Raw genomic sequence first — 17,859 nt, 5'->3', positions numbered from 1 at the left:
AAAAGCTCAAACGTGTATTTCATATTCAACGCGCGTGCAGGATGACGCGCTTGTCATCTTGCGGTCCCGTGGCGTTTGTGCACGAAGCATCACTCGTGCGCCCTCTAGTTCTTAAGGCTTATGCTAAAAGGGACACACCGGCCGAATTGGGCTATTAAGAAATGAATTCAGCAGTCTTCCAGGAATGAAGAAGAACAGTCCATAAAAAAAATCATCAAATTTTGCCGTTTTTGAGCATTTTAAAACAAAAACTTAGGTCGCGTGATTGTTCTAACCAAAAAGTGGTACAACAAATCACGTGACCTTCCGGGCTAGTTTTACTTCCAGCCGTCAAAAAGTAACTTACCAAACCAAATTTAAATCTTTTTTGTTACAAAATTATTAACGAGTAATTGACGAAAAAGATCATGTATTCAAGTTATCGCTACAAAATGTAAATAATGGTGAAAAATCTAACGTAAGATTCGCATTCAAAGAGTCCTGTTGATCGTGGGCGCCCGGCAAATCTTGCAGTCATGAATATCCATAAGGTGACGTCATGACCGCTAGGCTTATGTGCATGTACAGTAAAAACTGAATATGTATAAGGTGACGTAGCGCTGCGCTGTATCTGGAAACTACCACTGCGCAACGTCACCTCATACATATTCATATTTACTTTGTACACCGCGCAAATTGATAAATCAGCGTAGCCATACCGCGTCACGTGACATGACTCTTGGATATTCATGACTTGCAAGATTTGCCTGGTACCCTGACTTCTCACGTCCAACAAGAGTAGAATCATTAAAACCTGGCGGCGCCTAAGAACATGTCACGTTAAATGTAATTTTGTACACATTTTTTGGGACCAATTTTCAAATCATCACATCTGGACAAAGTCATCATTTATTAAGCCCTGTGATGTGTCATAGTAATTCCACAAATGTAAGGAATAAAATGAGGTATGTTGGAGTAGTATTGGACTTTTTTAAATGGGAGAAATTTGCAATCAAACTACCTCGCATTTTGCGACCTTTGAAAACTTAGCGTTTAAGACATGTATCGAAGGTGGGCTGTAATAATGGTGACAGTGATGTCAACAAGGTGGGCTAGCCTATGCACTGCAGTAGTATGCCTAGTTTGTGCCAGGAATGCTTTATTTACTTGTCACTGTCCCATCATTTTCTGGGTTAGTTTTTTGTGTTCTTCGTGACGATCTTTGGATGTACGTCGAAGCACGACTACCTCCACCGTCGAAGGATTTGCCTGGTTTGTTTATAATTTATGGATAGACTGGATCCTTATGCTGCGTCGTAGTAAAACGTTGCTATAAACAAAGCACCAGTCTACTTACAACATTGTGCGACAATGTCACGAAGATTTGACAGTTGCAACGGCTTGAAACACGTACACGCTGGCCTTTTGCCGCTTTTGGGTTTTTAATCATTTTTCGCTAATTACGTGACATTTTGATGATTTTATTTTACAGCAACCATCTATAAAAACATTATTGATGATTCTACAGCCCTAAATTGCGTAAACGGTGAGCCGGTGTGTCCCTTTAAAAACGTCGCTTTCGGTTTAGCCAGCTGCAGCTATGGTAGGTAGGTGATGGTCCTTGCTCTGTGGTGTGAGTGTGGAGAGGTGGGGGGCCATTGTCACTACCCCCTGCGTGTATAACCATGGTATAACAGGTTGTAAGTGTGTATAACGTGTATATATAAATATACATACGTCGACCATGGAAGTAGAGTTAAAAATTAGACATGAGACCAGCCATACCATTCAGGGCCATGGATGAAGCAATGGTTGACTGACCATTGGTGTCGTCATGTGTCACTCAGTTTAGTGTCCGGGTCAATAATAATGTAACACTTGCATGTGTCACTCACTGATCTTGATATTGATATCATCCGGAACGCTTCTTCTGTAGAACAGTTTAAAGGACTTTTAAAAACACATCTGTTTAATTGTTCCATCTAATGTGTTTTTGGGTTTTTGGTTGCATTATCCCTAGCGCTTTGCATCCTTTGGAAAAGGCGCTTTATAAATTTGGTTATTATTTATTATTGATTGGCTCATTATAGGAACAACACTCAATAGGTCAGGAGGTAGGAACTCCTAAACTAGTCGATTTTATGCGTACCTATATGAGCAGGATGAGTGTACACCGAAACTTAGTGGGGCTAGTGATTAAGTAGGGGAGTGAATTCCAGTCTTTGTATTGGGAAAGTATGACTTATAATGGAAGACTCAGGTGTGGTGTCTGTATTAGCATTTACAAACAGCGATGGAGAGCCAGGATAATTTCCCGCTCCTCGCCACCAATTTACCTCAAATTACACTGATTTTTTTCTCTAAATAAGAAGAAGGGTTACATACATCCAGAGAAAAGAGAGAGGAAAAATAACGTAACACCAGTTGAAAATAATGGTCTGGACAGTTTGTATCCAAAACATTTAGAATCTGACTGAGAAACGTTTCTATCAGAAACGTTTCCCTGATTGTGTATTCCAATTGTCTGGACATAAACCGCTCTGGATTATCGGCAATATCTCAAAAAGACTAGGCCTAGGTTTTGAAATGAAATTTTCACAAGTGATTTTATTGACCTAGGCCTACCTAATACAGGATTTAAACAATTGAACTTAAACTTGATTAGAACCAAAGGTATCGTCTACATTCCTTTTAATTCATTTTGTTTGTTTCCCTTATTTATATACTCAGTTTTACTTGCGAACTACTGCATATAGCTTTTGAACCAATTCAACAATGAGTTCAGTGAGATCGCAGAATGCGGAGACACAAGTTACAGTCATTGTGATTGGAGCTGGTGAAAGAGGACAACTGTATTGTCAGTATGCATTGGAATTACCAGAACGGTTGAAGGTAATTAGGATAATGAGCAACAACATCATATATTAATTTGAACTCTTGGTTTATGTGCTGAGCTAGCTATCTAGGCCTATTGACAAACAAGAAGACTGCCAACAGGTATGTATAGTATACATACATGTTGGCAGTCTTACATACATGTACCTGTTGGCAGTCTTCTTGTTTGTCAATATCTCTCACTTTGAGAGCGTCTGTCACAAGTCATGTATTGACCCCATTGCATGTGTTGAACACACCCATGAATTAGTCCTCTACCATTTTTTCAAATTGTTTGGGTTAATCCACCATTTTTGTGGTGTGTCATGGCTTAGCGGTTAAAAGCTCCAGATTCAAACTCTGATGTTTCTGCAGAGTGTAGGTTTGAGTCCCAGTCGTGACACCCCTGTAATTGTTGTATTCATTTAGCAAGCCACTTACCATCTGCCTCATCCTTCGGATGGGACCTGGGAACCTGGGAAGCAGCACTGTAAAGGAGTCGCCTGAACCTTGGGAGCAGCCTTGTATAGGAGTCACCTGAACCTGGGAAGCAGCATTGTAAGGGAGTCACCTGAACCTGGAAAGCATTGTAAGGGAGTTACCTGAACCTGGGAAGCAGCATTGTGTGGGAGTCACCTGAATCTGGGAAGCAGCATTGTAAGGGAGTCACCTGAACCTGGGCAGCAGCATTGTAAGGGAGTTACCTGAACCTGGGAAGCAGCATTGTAAGGGAGTCACCTGAACCTGGGAAGCAGCATTGTAGAGAGTCACCTGAACCTGGGAAGCAGCCTTGTATAGGAGTTACCTGAACTTCGGAAGCAGCATTGTAAGGAGTCACCTGAACCTGGGAAGCAGCATTGTAAGGGAATCACCTGAACCTGGGAAGCAGCATTGTAAGGAGTCACCTGAACCTGGGAAGCAGCATTGTAAGGAGTCACCTGAACCTGGGAAGCAGCATTGTAAGGAGTCACCTGAACCTGGGAAGCAGCATTGTAAGGAGTCACCTGAACCGTGGAAGCAGCATTGTAAGGGAATCACCTGAACCTGGGAAGCAGCATTGTAAGGAGTCACCTGAACCGTGGAAGCAGCATTGTAAGGAGTCACCTGAACCTGGGAAGCAGCATTGTAAGGAGTCACCTGAACCTGGGAAGCAGCATTGTAAGGGAATCACCTGAACCTGGGAAGCAGCATTGTAAGGAGTCACCTGAACCGTGGAAGCAGCATTGTAAGGAGTCACCTGAACCTGGGAAGCAGCATTGTAAGGAGTCACCTGAACCTGGGAAGCAGCAATGTAAGGGAATCACCTGAACCTGGGAAGCAGCATTGTAAGGGAATCACCTGAACCTGGGAAGCAGCATTGTAAGGAGTCACCTGAACCGTGGAAGCAGCATTGTAAGGAGTCACCTGAACCTGGGAAGCAGCATTGTAAGGAGTCACCTGAACCTGGGAAGCAGCATTGTAAGGAGTCACCTGAACCTGGGAAGCAGCATTGTAAGGAGTCACCTGAACCTGGGAAGCAGCATTGTAAGAGAGTCACCTGAACCTGGGAAGCAGCATTGTAAGAGAGACACCTGAACCTGGGAAGCAGCATTGTAAGAGAGTCACCTGAACCTGGGAAGCAGCATTGTAAGGAGTCACCTGAACCTGGGAAGCAGCATTGTAAGGGAATCACCTGAACCTGGGAAGCAGCATTGTAAGGAGTCACCTGAACCGTGGAAGCAGCATTGTAAGAGAGTCACCTGAACCTAGGAAGCAGCATTGTAAGGGAGTCACCTGAAGCTGGGAAGCAGCATTGTAAGGAGTCACCTGAACCTGGGAAGCAGCATTGTAAGGAGTCACCTGAACCTGGGAAGCAGCATTGTAAGAGAGTCACCTGAACCTGGGAAGCAGCATTGTAATGAGTCACCTGAAACTGGGAAGCAGCATTGTAAGGAGTCACCTGAACCTGGGAAGCAGCATTGTAAGAGAGTCACCTGAACCTGGGAAGCAGCATTGTAAGGGAGTCACCTGAACCTGGGAAGCAGCATTGTAAGGAGTCACCTGAACCTGGGAAGCAGCATTGTAAGGGAGTCACCTGAGCCTGGGAAGCAGCATTGTAAGAGAGTCACCTGAACCTGGGAAGCAGCATTGTAAGAGAGTCACCTGAACCTGGGAAGCAGCATTGTAAGGGAGTCACCTGAACCTGGGAAGCAGCATTGTAAGAGAGTCACCTGAACCTGGGAAGCAGCATTGTAAGGAGTCACCTGAACCTGGGAAGCAGCATTGTAAGAGAGTCACCTGAACCTGGGAAGCAGCATTGTAATGAGTCACCTGAAACTGGGAAGCAGCATTGTAAGGAGTCACCTGAACCTGGGAAGCAGCATTGTAAGAGAGTCACTGAACCTGGGAAGCAGCATTGTAAGGGAGTCACCTGAACCTGGGAAGCAGCATTGTAAGGAGTCACCTGAACCTGGGAAGCAGAATTGTAAGGGAGTTACCTGAACCTGGGAAGCAGCATTGTAAGAGAGTCACCTGAACCTTGGAAGCAGCATTGTAAGAGAGTCACCTGAACCTGGGAAGCAGCATTGTTAGGAGTCACCTGAACAACTGCTTCTTTAAATGTAAAGTTATTTCACTGGCGCCCACTGAACAATTGACAAAATAGCGATACTGCCGTTATCGGGCCAGATTTGGTTGAGCATAATTGACACGTGAACCCGAATTTCTCAGGTTCAAATCCTGCTCCCTTTTATTTCAACCCAAAATTGTTTTATGACGTCTACACATCCTTGTTAATACTAACTTCTTGGTCTCCTTGATGACTGATAAACAGTGAACATTCTAATAAATAAAACAATTTTAATATAATTTGGGTTTCAGGTTGTAGGAGTTGCAGATCCTAAAGAGTTCTCTCGGAATCATCTGCAGAAACTTCACAATATTCCAGAAGATAAAGTGTTTGATGGTGAGACATATTATAAGTTACCACACAAGCACGAGTGGAATACGGAAAAATATAGCCCTTCTGCGTCCCATATCCAACGAGGCCGAAGGTCGAGTTGGATATGGGGCGCAGAAGCGCTATATTTTCCGTATTTCCATGAGCGCGCGTGTGATAACGTACTTATCTCCAAGCAAACTTGGTGCATGACATAGAACACACAATATGCATGGTAGTGATATTACCTGTGCAATATAGGTTTTTATCACCACTCCATTCTGCGAATCTGATTGGAGGATTAGCGCGTACTTGAAGATAATGATTAATATCTACTTTTATTTGACTGAGGTAATTTAACAAGGGAATCAATGTGTTGATAATTTTACCGAGACGAAGTTGAGGTAAATTATCAAGAACCAGGCCTCAGCGGGTTTAAACCACTAGTTGAAAACCGATTCAACACACTTTAATTCCCATTCATAAATACATTTTCGGTCAAAAAACATCAACCATTTTGGTCAAAAAGTAAAATAAATGTAAAACTTATAATTGTTCAATGATTTCTTTCAACACAACACCCCTCCAGCTATGAAATGGTAAGGCCCTAGGGTAAACAACTCCTTATAAGGGAATGCTGTGCACGTCGCACGAAGTGCGTGATGTGGCACAACTGTCTCGGCCGTTGCTCTCGACCAATAGGAATGAAGAAACTGTCTCATAAGCACAGGTGCAAGCTCGCGAGTCACGCCCCTGTTTCAACACTTTTTATTGGTCATAAACAAAGGTTTATACACGCCCACGTGACGCACTCTCCACCAATAGGAATTATTGCTCACTCTACTCAATGAATGAAAGTAGTTACTGACCAATTCACTATTGTCTTCTGTGCGTGAATTATGTCCATATTCAGTCAACTTATTATACATTGAGCCCTAAATTAAAACTAATCCCACAGAGCAGTCTTAATCATTATGATTGCTTAATACTGTGTATAGATATACAGACCTATCAAATGAGACATTTGTTTCCTTATCTCAAACATCACACATGCAGTCTTTCAGAAGTCTCGAGCTGACAGCTAGATCAATGAAGTTAAAATGTTGAGAATGAAGCAGGTCAGCCCGATTTGCTTGATCTGCAATGGAGCCATCAGTTGAGCGAGAGGGTGTCTTCAGCCGACGCCTTCTCGGGAAACTCTGATGGTCGTCTTCCACGCATCCTGGTCTAGCATCAGTGTCCTTCGCTCAGTTGTTTCTTGTTGTCTTGCGTCCTTCTTCAACTGATCTACGAATGTTATTAGTCTCCTCCTGCCCTTGCTCCTGTTTCCATCTATGGGTTCCCAGAGAACTAGGGGGCTCACAGCTGACTCTGGATGGCGGACACAGTGGCCAGCAAGCCTCATCCTTTCGTTCCCTGATCTTGACAGATAGTCTTTGTAAGGCAGCGTAGAGCTGGGAGTTGGGCATTTGGTCTTTCCAGTGCACATCAAGGGCCTTCGTAGCATTCATGTATAGACTCCGTCTAGTGCGCCTTCTTGATTGGCTGTCAGAATCCATGTCTCGGCTCTATACAGTACGTAGTACAGACTCAACTGTAGCAATGAACAGACATCTCTTGGTCATCGTTGAGACCAGCTCTCCACACTCATCTCATGCCATGTAGGGTCTACCATGTCAGGGCTCTCCTCACTCTTATCTCGCTCTCAGTTAATTCTATGAGGGCGCCCAGGTATTTAAACTCTCCCAATGACATCTAGGGAGCGCCATTTCGTGTCTTGATGGTCTGTCCACTGAGTTGATTGCCATCACCTTTATCTTCTTGAGCCATCAGAATCACTATAACTAAGAAATGTTTTTGCACAAACATCATGCCGAAAAAAACATGCTCAATTCACCCATGATCAATCAGCAACAACAATTCTATTGACTCAAGTGCGATCACATTACTTTTTCAATATTTGGCGGAAACATTTTGATGGAAATTTAGAAACAAAGTGTGTATTAACCACTTCACGTTTGTCTTTTAAAAACTTTTCCATGCCGACCTGTGGTAATATTATCCAAACATTTGTGGAGCTTCTTGAGTAAAATATCATTGCCATATGAAACCCTTCACTTTGCAAGGGAATACAACATTGCAAAGATGCTCAAAAGTAGTTTAGGATTTGATGAGGTTGATGTCATTGGATTTAATTTAGTAGGCACTCGCCCTGATTCGCAGAACCACAGCCAAAAGTCTTCCATGGTATGCTGGAATCTCGGAACACTTAGACTTTCCTCCCATTGAGGGAAATGTTAGTGGTTGCCTGTCCATTCTTTATGCCATATTTGTAAACAACAGGTCAAAGTTCTTGAACAGGGTCGCACAATAATAAAATATCATTAGATTATTGTTAGTAACAGTTTTATCAATGCAATAATTGGTTCATTTGATATTTCAGATTGGTCTAAGGTGATTTCCTATGGGAAGTTTGCTGATGCTGTGATAATCACAACCCCTGACAAGTTTCACAGGGTAAGGAAACTATTCTATCATATGTATCAATTCTGAGCTGGATGGAGCAGTAGAAGCATGTGTACACATGAATCTGTATAGATGCAGCTATATGTATTCCATAAGAGTCAAATCACACAATTGAGCATGTAAATAGTGCCAACCTTGAGAGTGGTGCTTTAATGCACGGAGCCAATGCATACACAATGTAACACTGCACTGCAATAATTGTTTTTATTCACAGTTAATATGAAAAGCAGTACTTTTGAGAACCATCCTGTACGTGTAGCTCGCATGACTTGCATGAAAAAGACCTGATATTTAAATACCAAAATAGTCTGGTATTTAAATAGCACTGTTTCATTCATGGCCTGGAAAATGATCCAAACTGGATGCACTCCTCTAATTCAACAAAGCATATTGCTATTTCTGTGAAGTCACCCAGAGCTTGACTTTCCTTGTTGCCTGCTTCCCAAATGCGTGCGGGAAAAAAGTGGTGGACGAGTCAAAACACTTTCAGGAAGTGACAAGTTGAAAATGGGATAGTACTTAGTAAACAGACTTACATGGCATTTACTTGAGATTTGTTTTGCAAACCTTTTTGTGTTTACAGGATATTGCAGTGGCTTTTGCAAATGAAGGCTACCATATCTTACTAGAGAAACCAATGGCTGTAAGTACAATTCATGCATAAGTTGTCATCCGATACTTGGATACTTAAAGTTTTAATGATAACTTTAGGGCATCGTATTCAAATATATTGGTGAAGTGAGGGCTTACAAACTTCTCTGGTTTTATCCCATCATTGTCTAGACTACAGAGCAGGGTTGTCGTGACATTACAGAGGCTTGTCTGCATAATGGTGTCATGTTATCAGTATGTCATGTGCTACGCCATTATCCTCCAATGCGTAAGATAAAGGAAATGATTGACAGTGGAGCAGTTGGAGAGGTCATTAATATTCAGCACATTGAGCAGGTGAGTCTACTTTTGGTTTGTAATAACTACAAATTGATTTATGGTCCTCTTTATTTAATGCATTCCAACCATGCAAAGTTTCATATTCTACTTTTAAACTGATTTATAAATATTAACAGTTGAGGAGCCCAAAAAGTCTGGCATGTCCACAGTCATGTCGGTACCCTTTAAAGTGAGTGATTTTGTTTATTCAAACTGTTTGAATACCGGTAATATTTGTCTGTTTAGCTGGTGAAGCTTCTCATAGTAAAGAGTAACTATTACAACCAACCATGTTACAACTAATAAAGGAGTGAATCAAGGAGAAAGTTGTGTATGTTAACAGCTTCTGCTGATGATTGATATCATAAGTTATCACACAAGCACGAGTGGAATACGGAAAAATATAGTGCTTCTGCGTCCCATATCCAACGAGGCCAAAGGCCGAGTTGTATATGGGACGCAGACGCGCTATATTTTCCGTATTTCCACGAACGCGCGTGTGATAACGTATTTATCTTCAAGCAAACTTGGCGCGTGACATAGAACACAATATGCATGGTAGTGATATTAGCCGCGCAATATAGGTTTTTATCACCACTCCATTCTGCGAATCTGATTGAGGATTAGTGCATACTTGAAGATAATTTATGTAATTGCTAGTTACATTTGTATTTACTCACATCCCTGGGGGACTCCACATTCCTGGGGGACTCCACCCTACAAGCTTGCTTTTGGGAGTCCTCCACCACTTAATCTATTGTGTATCTTTACTACTCTATGTTATATCTTGTCATCTGAAATGATTGAGTGGAAATAAAAACTAAAACTGAAACTGAATTACAGTCAATACTTAGTGAACAACAATTTGTCCGTTTCTCTAATCCTCCCAACAGGTTGGGTATTGGCACTTTGCCCATTCCTTTGTTCGTGGTAATTGGTGCTGTGAGGAGAAATCCACATTTTCTCTTCTTGCTAAATGTTGTCATGATGTGGACCTTTTATCATGGTGGATGAACAAATATAGGTTAGTCAATAACTCATTCATTTGATGTCTTTATTACCACCATGATATGGTCAGGAAACTTTCCTTTGATTGGTTATAGAACTCATAATAGTGGAATTGTGGCAATGGCCTCTGGAAAAAAATAATTGTTGCCCACACCTTGAGGTGGCCTTCAGGCATTTTGTGTCAGGCGACTCGCATAAAAAAATATATAAAAAAATATAAAAAAATCCTGAAATTTTAACCCTTTAGTTTCAGACCTTTTTGTCATTATTGATTCTCACCTCTGTTATCAATTAACTCAACAATTGTACTTCATCTATCTTTTTATCACACACATTTACATGCATTTTTTCCTATTTTGATGACACTTCCTGGCAGATGCACAAAGGTGTCATCTTTTGGATCTCTAAGCCACTTCAGAAAGGAAAACAAAGTAAGTAAGTTACCTTCATAACTTGCCATTTTTAAACGTACTGGACACTATTGTTAATTGTCAAGACCGGTATTCTCACTTGGTGTATGTCAACATAATGCGTAGAATAACCTGTAAAAATGTGGACTTAATGTTGTCAAAGTTGTGAGATAATACTTGAAGAACACACACCCTTGTAACACAACTTGGTTACTTTCAGATGCTTTTTGAATTCAAGACCTTAGCTGAGGTCTCATGTTCAATTAAAATATTTTATTTAAATAAATTACTTCTTTTCAAAAACTACATTACTTCAAAGGGAGCCGCTTCTCAAAATGTTTTATACTAACAACAGCTCTCCATTACTCATTACCAAATAAGTTTTTTAGCTAACAATTATTTTGAGTAATTACCAATAGGGTCCAGTGCCTTCAAGCTGTTTATTGCAATGAAATAAAGTATTATAAGCAATGATTATTTTATTTTACTGTGTATATCACATTCACTGTATTGCCATTCCACGCACTATTATAATAGTAATATAAATACTCAAGGGTTGATGGAAAGGGTGAGGTGTAAAGCTGCGTTCGCATTGGACTTTTGGGTCTAGTAACTTATCGGCCCGGTAAGTTATCTTACTGGCCTGGTAAGTAAACAGTTGTTCGCACTTGGATTAATTTGTCCCCAGTAACTTAATAGGGGCCTTTCTCAAACCTTGGCTTGGGCTCCGGCTCAGACTTGGGCTCCGCATGCTGCGTACACAATGAAAACGCAGCTATGCTTTTAACCTGAAATTTTTTGAGCAGCCGTATTGCACGCAGTAGTTCGAACATCATCAGACCTTTTAGAAGTAAGTCATGTGACAGTTTTGTTAAGTACCGGAGTGGGGCGTTCGCATTGAACTTCTTGTCCCTGTTAAGTTAACATTGTTAAGTTACCAGTATAAACCACAAGGGAAACTGACTGGGTAAATTTTGAAATGATTTTTGGGGTTAAGTTACCACGGCTCAAATTGGTCTGTTAAGTTAACGGCTCCGTGGCGGTAACTTACCAGCCCGGTAAGTTACCGAGTGTTCGCACTTGGACTTAATATTGGTAAGTTAGCAATTTTAAGTCCATTGGGAATACCTCCAAGTACCTCCAACTAGGGCAATGTGTCATATCCGTAAAGTAATGACTGTGTTGTTTTGACTTGATGTTGTTGTAGCCCAATGGAGCATCTTCAAGGTGTCTTGACTGTAAGATTGAACAAGACTGCTGCTACTCTGCCAAGAAAATATACCTGGACATGCACAAAAGGGTAGGAGATTGAAAACATTATTATAATTAATTTTGCATTAAACAAAGACAAATTTAATAGAGGGGGATTTGGTTTAAGCTGGGCTGTACTGGTTCCACTTCTAAGTTATGCCGGTTACCCATGGTTGCCCATTCTGATTTTCTGGTATGGGGAACTGACTAGTGTAATAAAGTTTGCGTTGAATAAATGAAGTCATTCTGTGTTGTGTCTTCTGTACCATGTACATGTACGTAAACATACATGGTACAGAAGACTCAACATCATACAGTATGACTTCATTTATTCTAAAAAAGGGACCAGATGTTTAGTTTTTTCAGATTTAGATTTGTCTGCATCAAGAAAGTGACATAAAATATTGAAACTGTTTGCATTTTTTCATTACCATTTAGGGCTACTATCAAAATACATCCATACAAACAAACTCCCAAAAGAAATTTAAGAACTTTTAAGATCAATTTGAACCTTTCTTACACTCTGCAAGAATCTATGGGCTAAATGTTCTATTGGGTTTTGCTGCATCTTAAATAGTGCAGATCTCACAGAAACTTGTACATGATGTGCAGGAAGTCAAAAATAGCATTAAGCACTCTCAAGTGAGTGTAGCTATGACCAATGTAACCCTACCAAAAACTGACTTGACATCAAGTCTAGTAAATCAACCTTGTCCCTATGCACTTGAATGGTTACTTGCAATTCTAGATCTACAGTTTGAACAAGGTGGAGTATGGAAACAAGGTTAACTGACAACATGATGGCACCTAGGATTCAATATTACACATTTGTCTATTATGTTTTTTAAATTGTTTTTTAACATTTAAAAACTCAATTTAGATCTTCAGTTATTTTCTTTGACCCACCACTCCACATTTGTAGGTAATTATGAATGGTCCTTTATGAAAACTTAAATGGTAAATATCTTGTTGACCTGTAGCTAATGATTGTTGTGTGGTTTATTTGATAGGGGATTTCTGGCTGGCCAGTATCTGTTATTTGTGATACACCATCAGTCAAGTCAATTACTGACTCTCTACAGCATGGCCCATATGGACGCTGTGTATATGATAGTGATAATGATGTATGTGATAATCAGGTACGTAACTTATTTGTCTTTCTGGTAATGAAATAAAGAAATCCACAAAAGTGACTAGCTGGTACCCCTTAAGCCTGAAGATACATGTGTGGAGAAGATGATGAAGAAGTTTAAGTTGTTAGATGTGAGATGAAAACAGGTAGGGATTGAAACATAACCAACCTGGATTTAAGCAGGGTCCATTGAGGTGCAAGATACCACTCAGAAGATTTGGCTTCATTTAACTAGGTCAATTTTTCTGTTCATTTCTAGCCTCACGTATAATAGAGGCACTGCTTATATTGAAATATGTCGTCTAGCTCAGGCAACTGCCAAGCGACAGCTAAGAAAGGAGAGGGAACGTGAAAACATCTCCTTTCATGGTCCATTTAACCCTCCCTATAACTACAATACAACCTGTGACAACTGCTTGCGAGTATGTGGCTCACAGATCAGACTTTTGAGTCATCAATGCAGCCACTTTTAACCCTAATGACTTCGTTTATCTGTGGAGAACATCTGCCACTACATCGAGGATGGCTTATTGTTATTATATTTATGTATATATTTATTTTTTGCATTTACCATTGAATGATTATTGTATTTGTTTATATTGAAGGTTGTAAATCTGAGTTTCAGTGGAGGTCAAACAGCTACACTCACAATGGTTGCCTTCACAGAGAGTTTATGCCAGAGAGTCGTAAGAGTCTTTGGAACTAAGGTACTAACAAGATTGTAAATAATCCGTGATTATAATTTTGTGAAAAAAATGAGACATTATGAAGGCTGTACATACTTGATGAAGTAATCCCTTTACAGCTGGTAAAAGCTAAACCGGGATGATGTGCTGTGGTGCAATAAAAGTGAAGACCAGACAAATTGAACATTATATACACTGTACATTGGAGGGAGGAACTGAACTGTTTAATGTTTTGTTAAAGAAACCCTGAAACTATGACTATAAATGAAGACAAACATGGCTGTCTTTGGCACTGACTCGGATGTACAGTTTCATTGGAGAAAGTTTGCATGAAAGCCATCTTAGTTTGGCGTAATTTGGCTATCACCCAGGCCATAAGCCATCTGGTAATCACCCATGGCACACAAATTTCCAAGGTAAAGAAAGAGTTTGGTCTTTGCTTCCAGCACCTCTCATTCATGTTTGTGCCTCTTTAGAGACCTTATGCATTGTATGATGCCATTCTTAGAGGTAAAACAGTGACGAAACAATTGAAACATACAGATTTGTACGTGCGGCGCACAGGATTGACCAATGAACAACCTCCTTTTAACCTCTGGGTGAGGGCGCCCTACTGAAATGATGTCATGTGCATAAGGTCTATGACACCCATAGTGTATACATGAACCATCCTCCATAGTGTGTGCATGGTCAGCTACATAATGAGCCTCCTCAGCGAGTAAATGAGTCATCCACTGTTGAACTCACCCCACATAGATTGAGATAGTTGCCTTGTCATCCAAATTCTCACAAAGTCAAATGCATGTTGTCATGGTCCCAAATTGTGTGCTTAAATTTGTGCATCTAAACGCAGCGTCTGTCCCGAAATGGTCAAATAAATGACAGTTTGTATTAAAAACGCTTTGTGACATTATTTGGTGATATAAACGCACAACAAATTGTTGGAATGTTCACTTGCTTTGAGTTTAAGAAAAAACATAATTATACAACCAATAGGCTGAGATTTATGATTTTTAGATTTAGCTAGAATTTGAATATAAAGAATTTGCTTACAAGATAGTGACGACAGTGGAGATGAATGTACCATGTTTTAACATTGCTGTATTTCTGGATAGGGTGAATTGAATCTAAATGCTGATGGTCAACTTCAACTCTATGATTTCCTGAGGCAACAGACAGTGGAGGTTCAAGTGGAGACTCCTATTGTGTTATCTGAAGTTCAGAAAAGCTTGTCCAGTCATGCTATTGCAGATTATCTTCTAATGGATAACTTTGTTGAAGCTGTAGCGGTAGGTCAATACTCCATCTCTATAAACTTTTTGTTTATACAAGTTGGATTTGGATCCAAATCTTTTGTACTACAGTCAAAGTCTTCAAGACATACAAAGGACTTCTTTTTAATCTTTATTCTGATTTATTCACACAAATATAAATGAATTACAGAAAACATCGATTAACATTTGTTGGTATATTATGAAAGAGGTACATTGTGGCTGACAGTGTGAGTTTTGACTATTGCAACAAGAAACCTGTTGTGGCAAGATTGTGATCAACATAAAAAATAATTGCAAACAGAAATTAACTCCACAGTGTGTTTATTTGAGCATAACGCTATACTAGAGTGTCACAACACTCTTGAGTTACCCATCTTGTATTGTATTCACACATCAGGATTTTCTTGCAGATTGCGTTTAGGTTTACAGTGCAATTTCTATTGATGCTTAAGGTCATCAAGAAAATTTTGTGTTGTTTTTCACAGTGAGTCATAGTCAATTGATCTAGTGCTTCAAATTTATGCTCAGGTGCCTCAGTCATCAGGGTGTGTTTTCGATACTTAGTCATGACAATTGTTTCATTGAGCAAGGAACTGTAATGCTTCAATGCTTCACCCAGGGTCAAATGGGTACCTCTGGATGATGGCGGAAATGGCTCTTATGATTGCTTTAGTTTGATGCACTAAATACTTGACACCACATGCAGTATATTCCCAATGGAGCTGAGATGTTCTAAGAATACGGTTAATGGTCCCGAGTGACACAATCAACAGATATTGGCATTATATGTATACTATTATGAGGATTATTTTTACTAGATTGAACATTACAGTTTGGCAGAAGTTGACAATACTTGCGAAGTTGATTTTGTGTTGCATTCTTGTGTGCCCAAACTAAAGACAAATAAATAGCCATTGTTTAAGAATTATTGGACTAGGATCAGTAATAGAAAGATGAAACTGCACTCTGTACAGAGCTACACCTTGGTTTCATTTTACATCCTTTTCTATTTTCCAGAGGAAAGACCCTTCTATCATATCTACTTCTCCAGAAGAAATACTGACCAGTCACTTGTTGGTCTTCCAGGCAGAGAAGGCAAGACGAGAATCGTGTGTGATTTCATTGGATGACCATTGATTAAGATTAAAGATTAAAATTATAAATATTTATTGTCATAATAATAACAAATGAAATGTGTCTTCCCAGTGTAAAAAAGACTACTACATTACATACAAGAAAGGCATAACATCAATAGACACTAGACAGTATATGATTTGAGGCAATGCATGGTAAGTTATCAATATATATTTGGTTTTACAACAATAGACAACACAAATAAGGTTACAGTTTACAGATATATACAAATATAAAGATATGGGAGCATGTAAATGCACACTTAAATCTACATGAAGTCCCGTGTACACACATGATTCAACTTATTGACCAAGGACTGACCCAGTAGAGAAACTGGGTTAGCCTACATCTGCCCCAACTGGCAAAGGTTGTTGGTTCTTGTCAAGTAATGGTTCTAAAACATCAACAACTGGCTTTATTTTCCTTCACATGAAACATAGGTATGGAATTTGAAACTTCTGACATTCCTGGCAGTGACATAACTGGTGCGGGGGGGGGGGGGGGGGGGGGGAGCGCATTCTACTTTATCATTAAGGCATAGACTTTGGTTTGTCACTGACTTTAAATTTATTACTGTAAATGAAGTTTTGCAAATTCTGTGATAGCAGATAAAGGGGATGTTATGATGTTATTTGTAAAATTAAGAAATGATGACTGTTTAATGACTGTTTCAACTATGCCTTGATTGTTGTCCATTTATTTGCTATGCTCTGTCAGCAAGTGATTGCCCTTAAACTACAAGTTGGTTTTATGTCAATATTTTTATTGCAAAATTGTATAACAACTATTTAAATCCAAATATTTCGATAAGACTGTATATAAATAAACCTTATGCTATGTTCACCATGTGTCTAATTCATTTCCCGTTCCATTCCATTCACATAGTTTTTAATCTTTAAGTCACAATGTTGAAAACATGTTGCAAGTATACCACTGTTAATTTTTTTAATCTGATCAGGTACACAATTGTTAATAAAACATCTCATAATTGTATTTTCTGCTTGAAATTCTCTAACTGCTTGAAATTCTTGTACAGTACGAGGTTGTCTTTTTGGTCAAATTCGGCAAATGAGCAGTCGTTGACTGCACTTCAAATTCAGAATTTGGGCATTCAATTTCATTTTGAGGCATGTAAATTCCCTTAAGCACTGTGTTCAATTTGTCATTCTCTTTTGTGATGCAGATTCATCATTCCATTGTTTTCAGTTACGTAAAGAGACAACAATTTCGCTAAATGAGAATTCAGTTAACAAGTAGGCCAACGATAAAGACATTCGATAAACAGATTAACTATAGGCCTACTAGGCAACCGTTTCCCGGCCAAATTGAAACAAAATCAAGCAATTTTAACACGAAAATGAACGCTCTGTTGAATCAACAGTCAACAGGGGTTTTAGCATTCACTGATCAAGTTATTCAATTTAATTGGCCGCATCCAATTTCGTAAAAGGCAGCACCAAAATGATAAGTGTAGACCTAAATAATATGACCATGTAGGTAGAAATATTTCTATTTCTACCTCCATGATATGATATGTACAACGTAAAAGTGCAGTCTTGAATGCCTAAAAATAAATGAAATATAATGTCTTAAACGAATCTAGGAATAAACGAATATTCAGACGAAAACGAAATCGGTGCAGAGCTAAAAACACACCCATAGTTACAGTGGATTTCGGGAAACGATGAGTTTTGAACGTGTGTTAATTGAATTACTTTACAGAAGTTGGCTTGGAAAA

The 17,859-nt window shown here is 39.6% G+C and overlaps 1 protein-coding gene across 3 annotated transcripts; it reads left to right on the top strand.

The window, feature by feature from the left end:
- The first annotated feature begins 907 nt into the window (after window positions 1–907).
- Window positions 908–16,622, top strand: LOC117302735 (putative oxidoreductase YteT). 3 transcript variants are annotated; one of them, XM_033786742.1, is made up of 13 exons: window positions 908–944; window positions 2,710–2,871; window positions 5,713–5,797; window positions 8,214–8,287; window positions 8,880–8,939; window positions 9,080–9,244; window positions 10,120–10,250; window positions 10,611–10,665; window positions 11,852–11,944; window positions 12,906–13,034; window positions 13,633–13,734; window positions 14,829–15,002; window positions 16,005–16,622. In XM_033786742.1, the coding sequence occupies exons 2-13, from the start codon at window positions 2,755–2,757 to the stop codon at window positions 16,122–16,124; spliced, it is 1,305 nt and encodes a 434-aa protein (XP_033642633.1). In that variant the 5' UTR covers window positions 908–944; window positions 2,710–2,754; the 3' UTR covers window positions 16,125–16,622. The 3 variants fall into 3 exon arrangements, with proteins under 3 accessions (XP_033642633.1, XP_033642634.1, XP_033642632.1); XM_033786743.1 differs by lacking the exon at window positions 908–944 and adding an exon at window positions 1,475–1,582; XM_033786741.1 differs by lacking the exon at window positions 908–944 and adding an exon at window positions 1,475–1,586.
- Window positions 16,623–17,859: the final 1,237 nt, after the last annotated feature.

Source organism: Asterias rubens, chromosome 18 (genome assembly GCF_902459465.1).
Source record: "Asterias rubens chromosome 18, eAstRub1.3, whole genome shotgun sequence".
Taxonomy (NCBI): Eukaryota; Metazoa; Echinodermata; class Asteroidea; order Forcipulatida; family Asteriidae; genus Asterias; species Asterias rubens.
The sequence above is the reverse complement of the archived record's forward strand: the minus strand, read 5'-3'. Positions and strand labels throughout refer to the sequence as shown.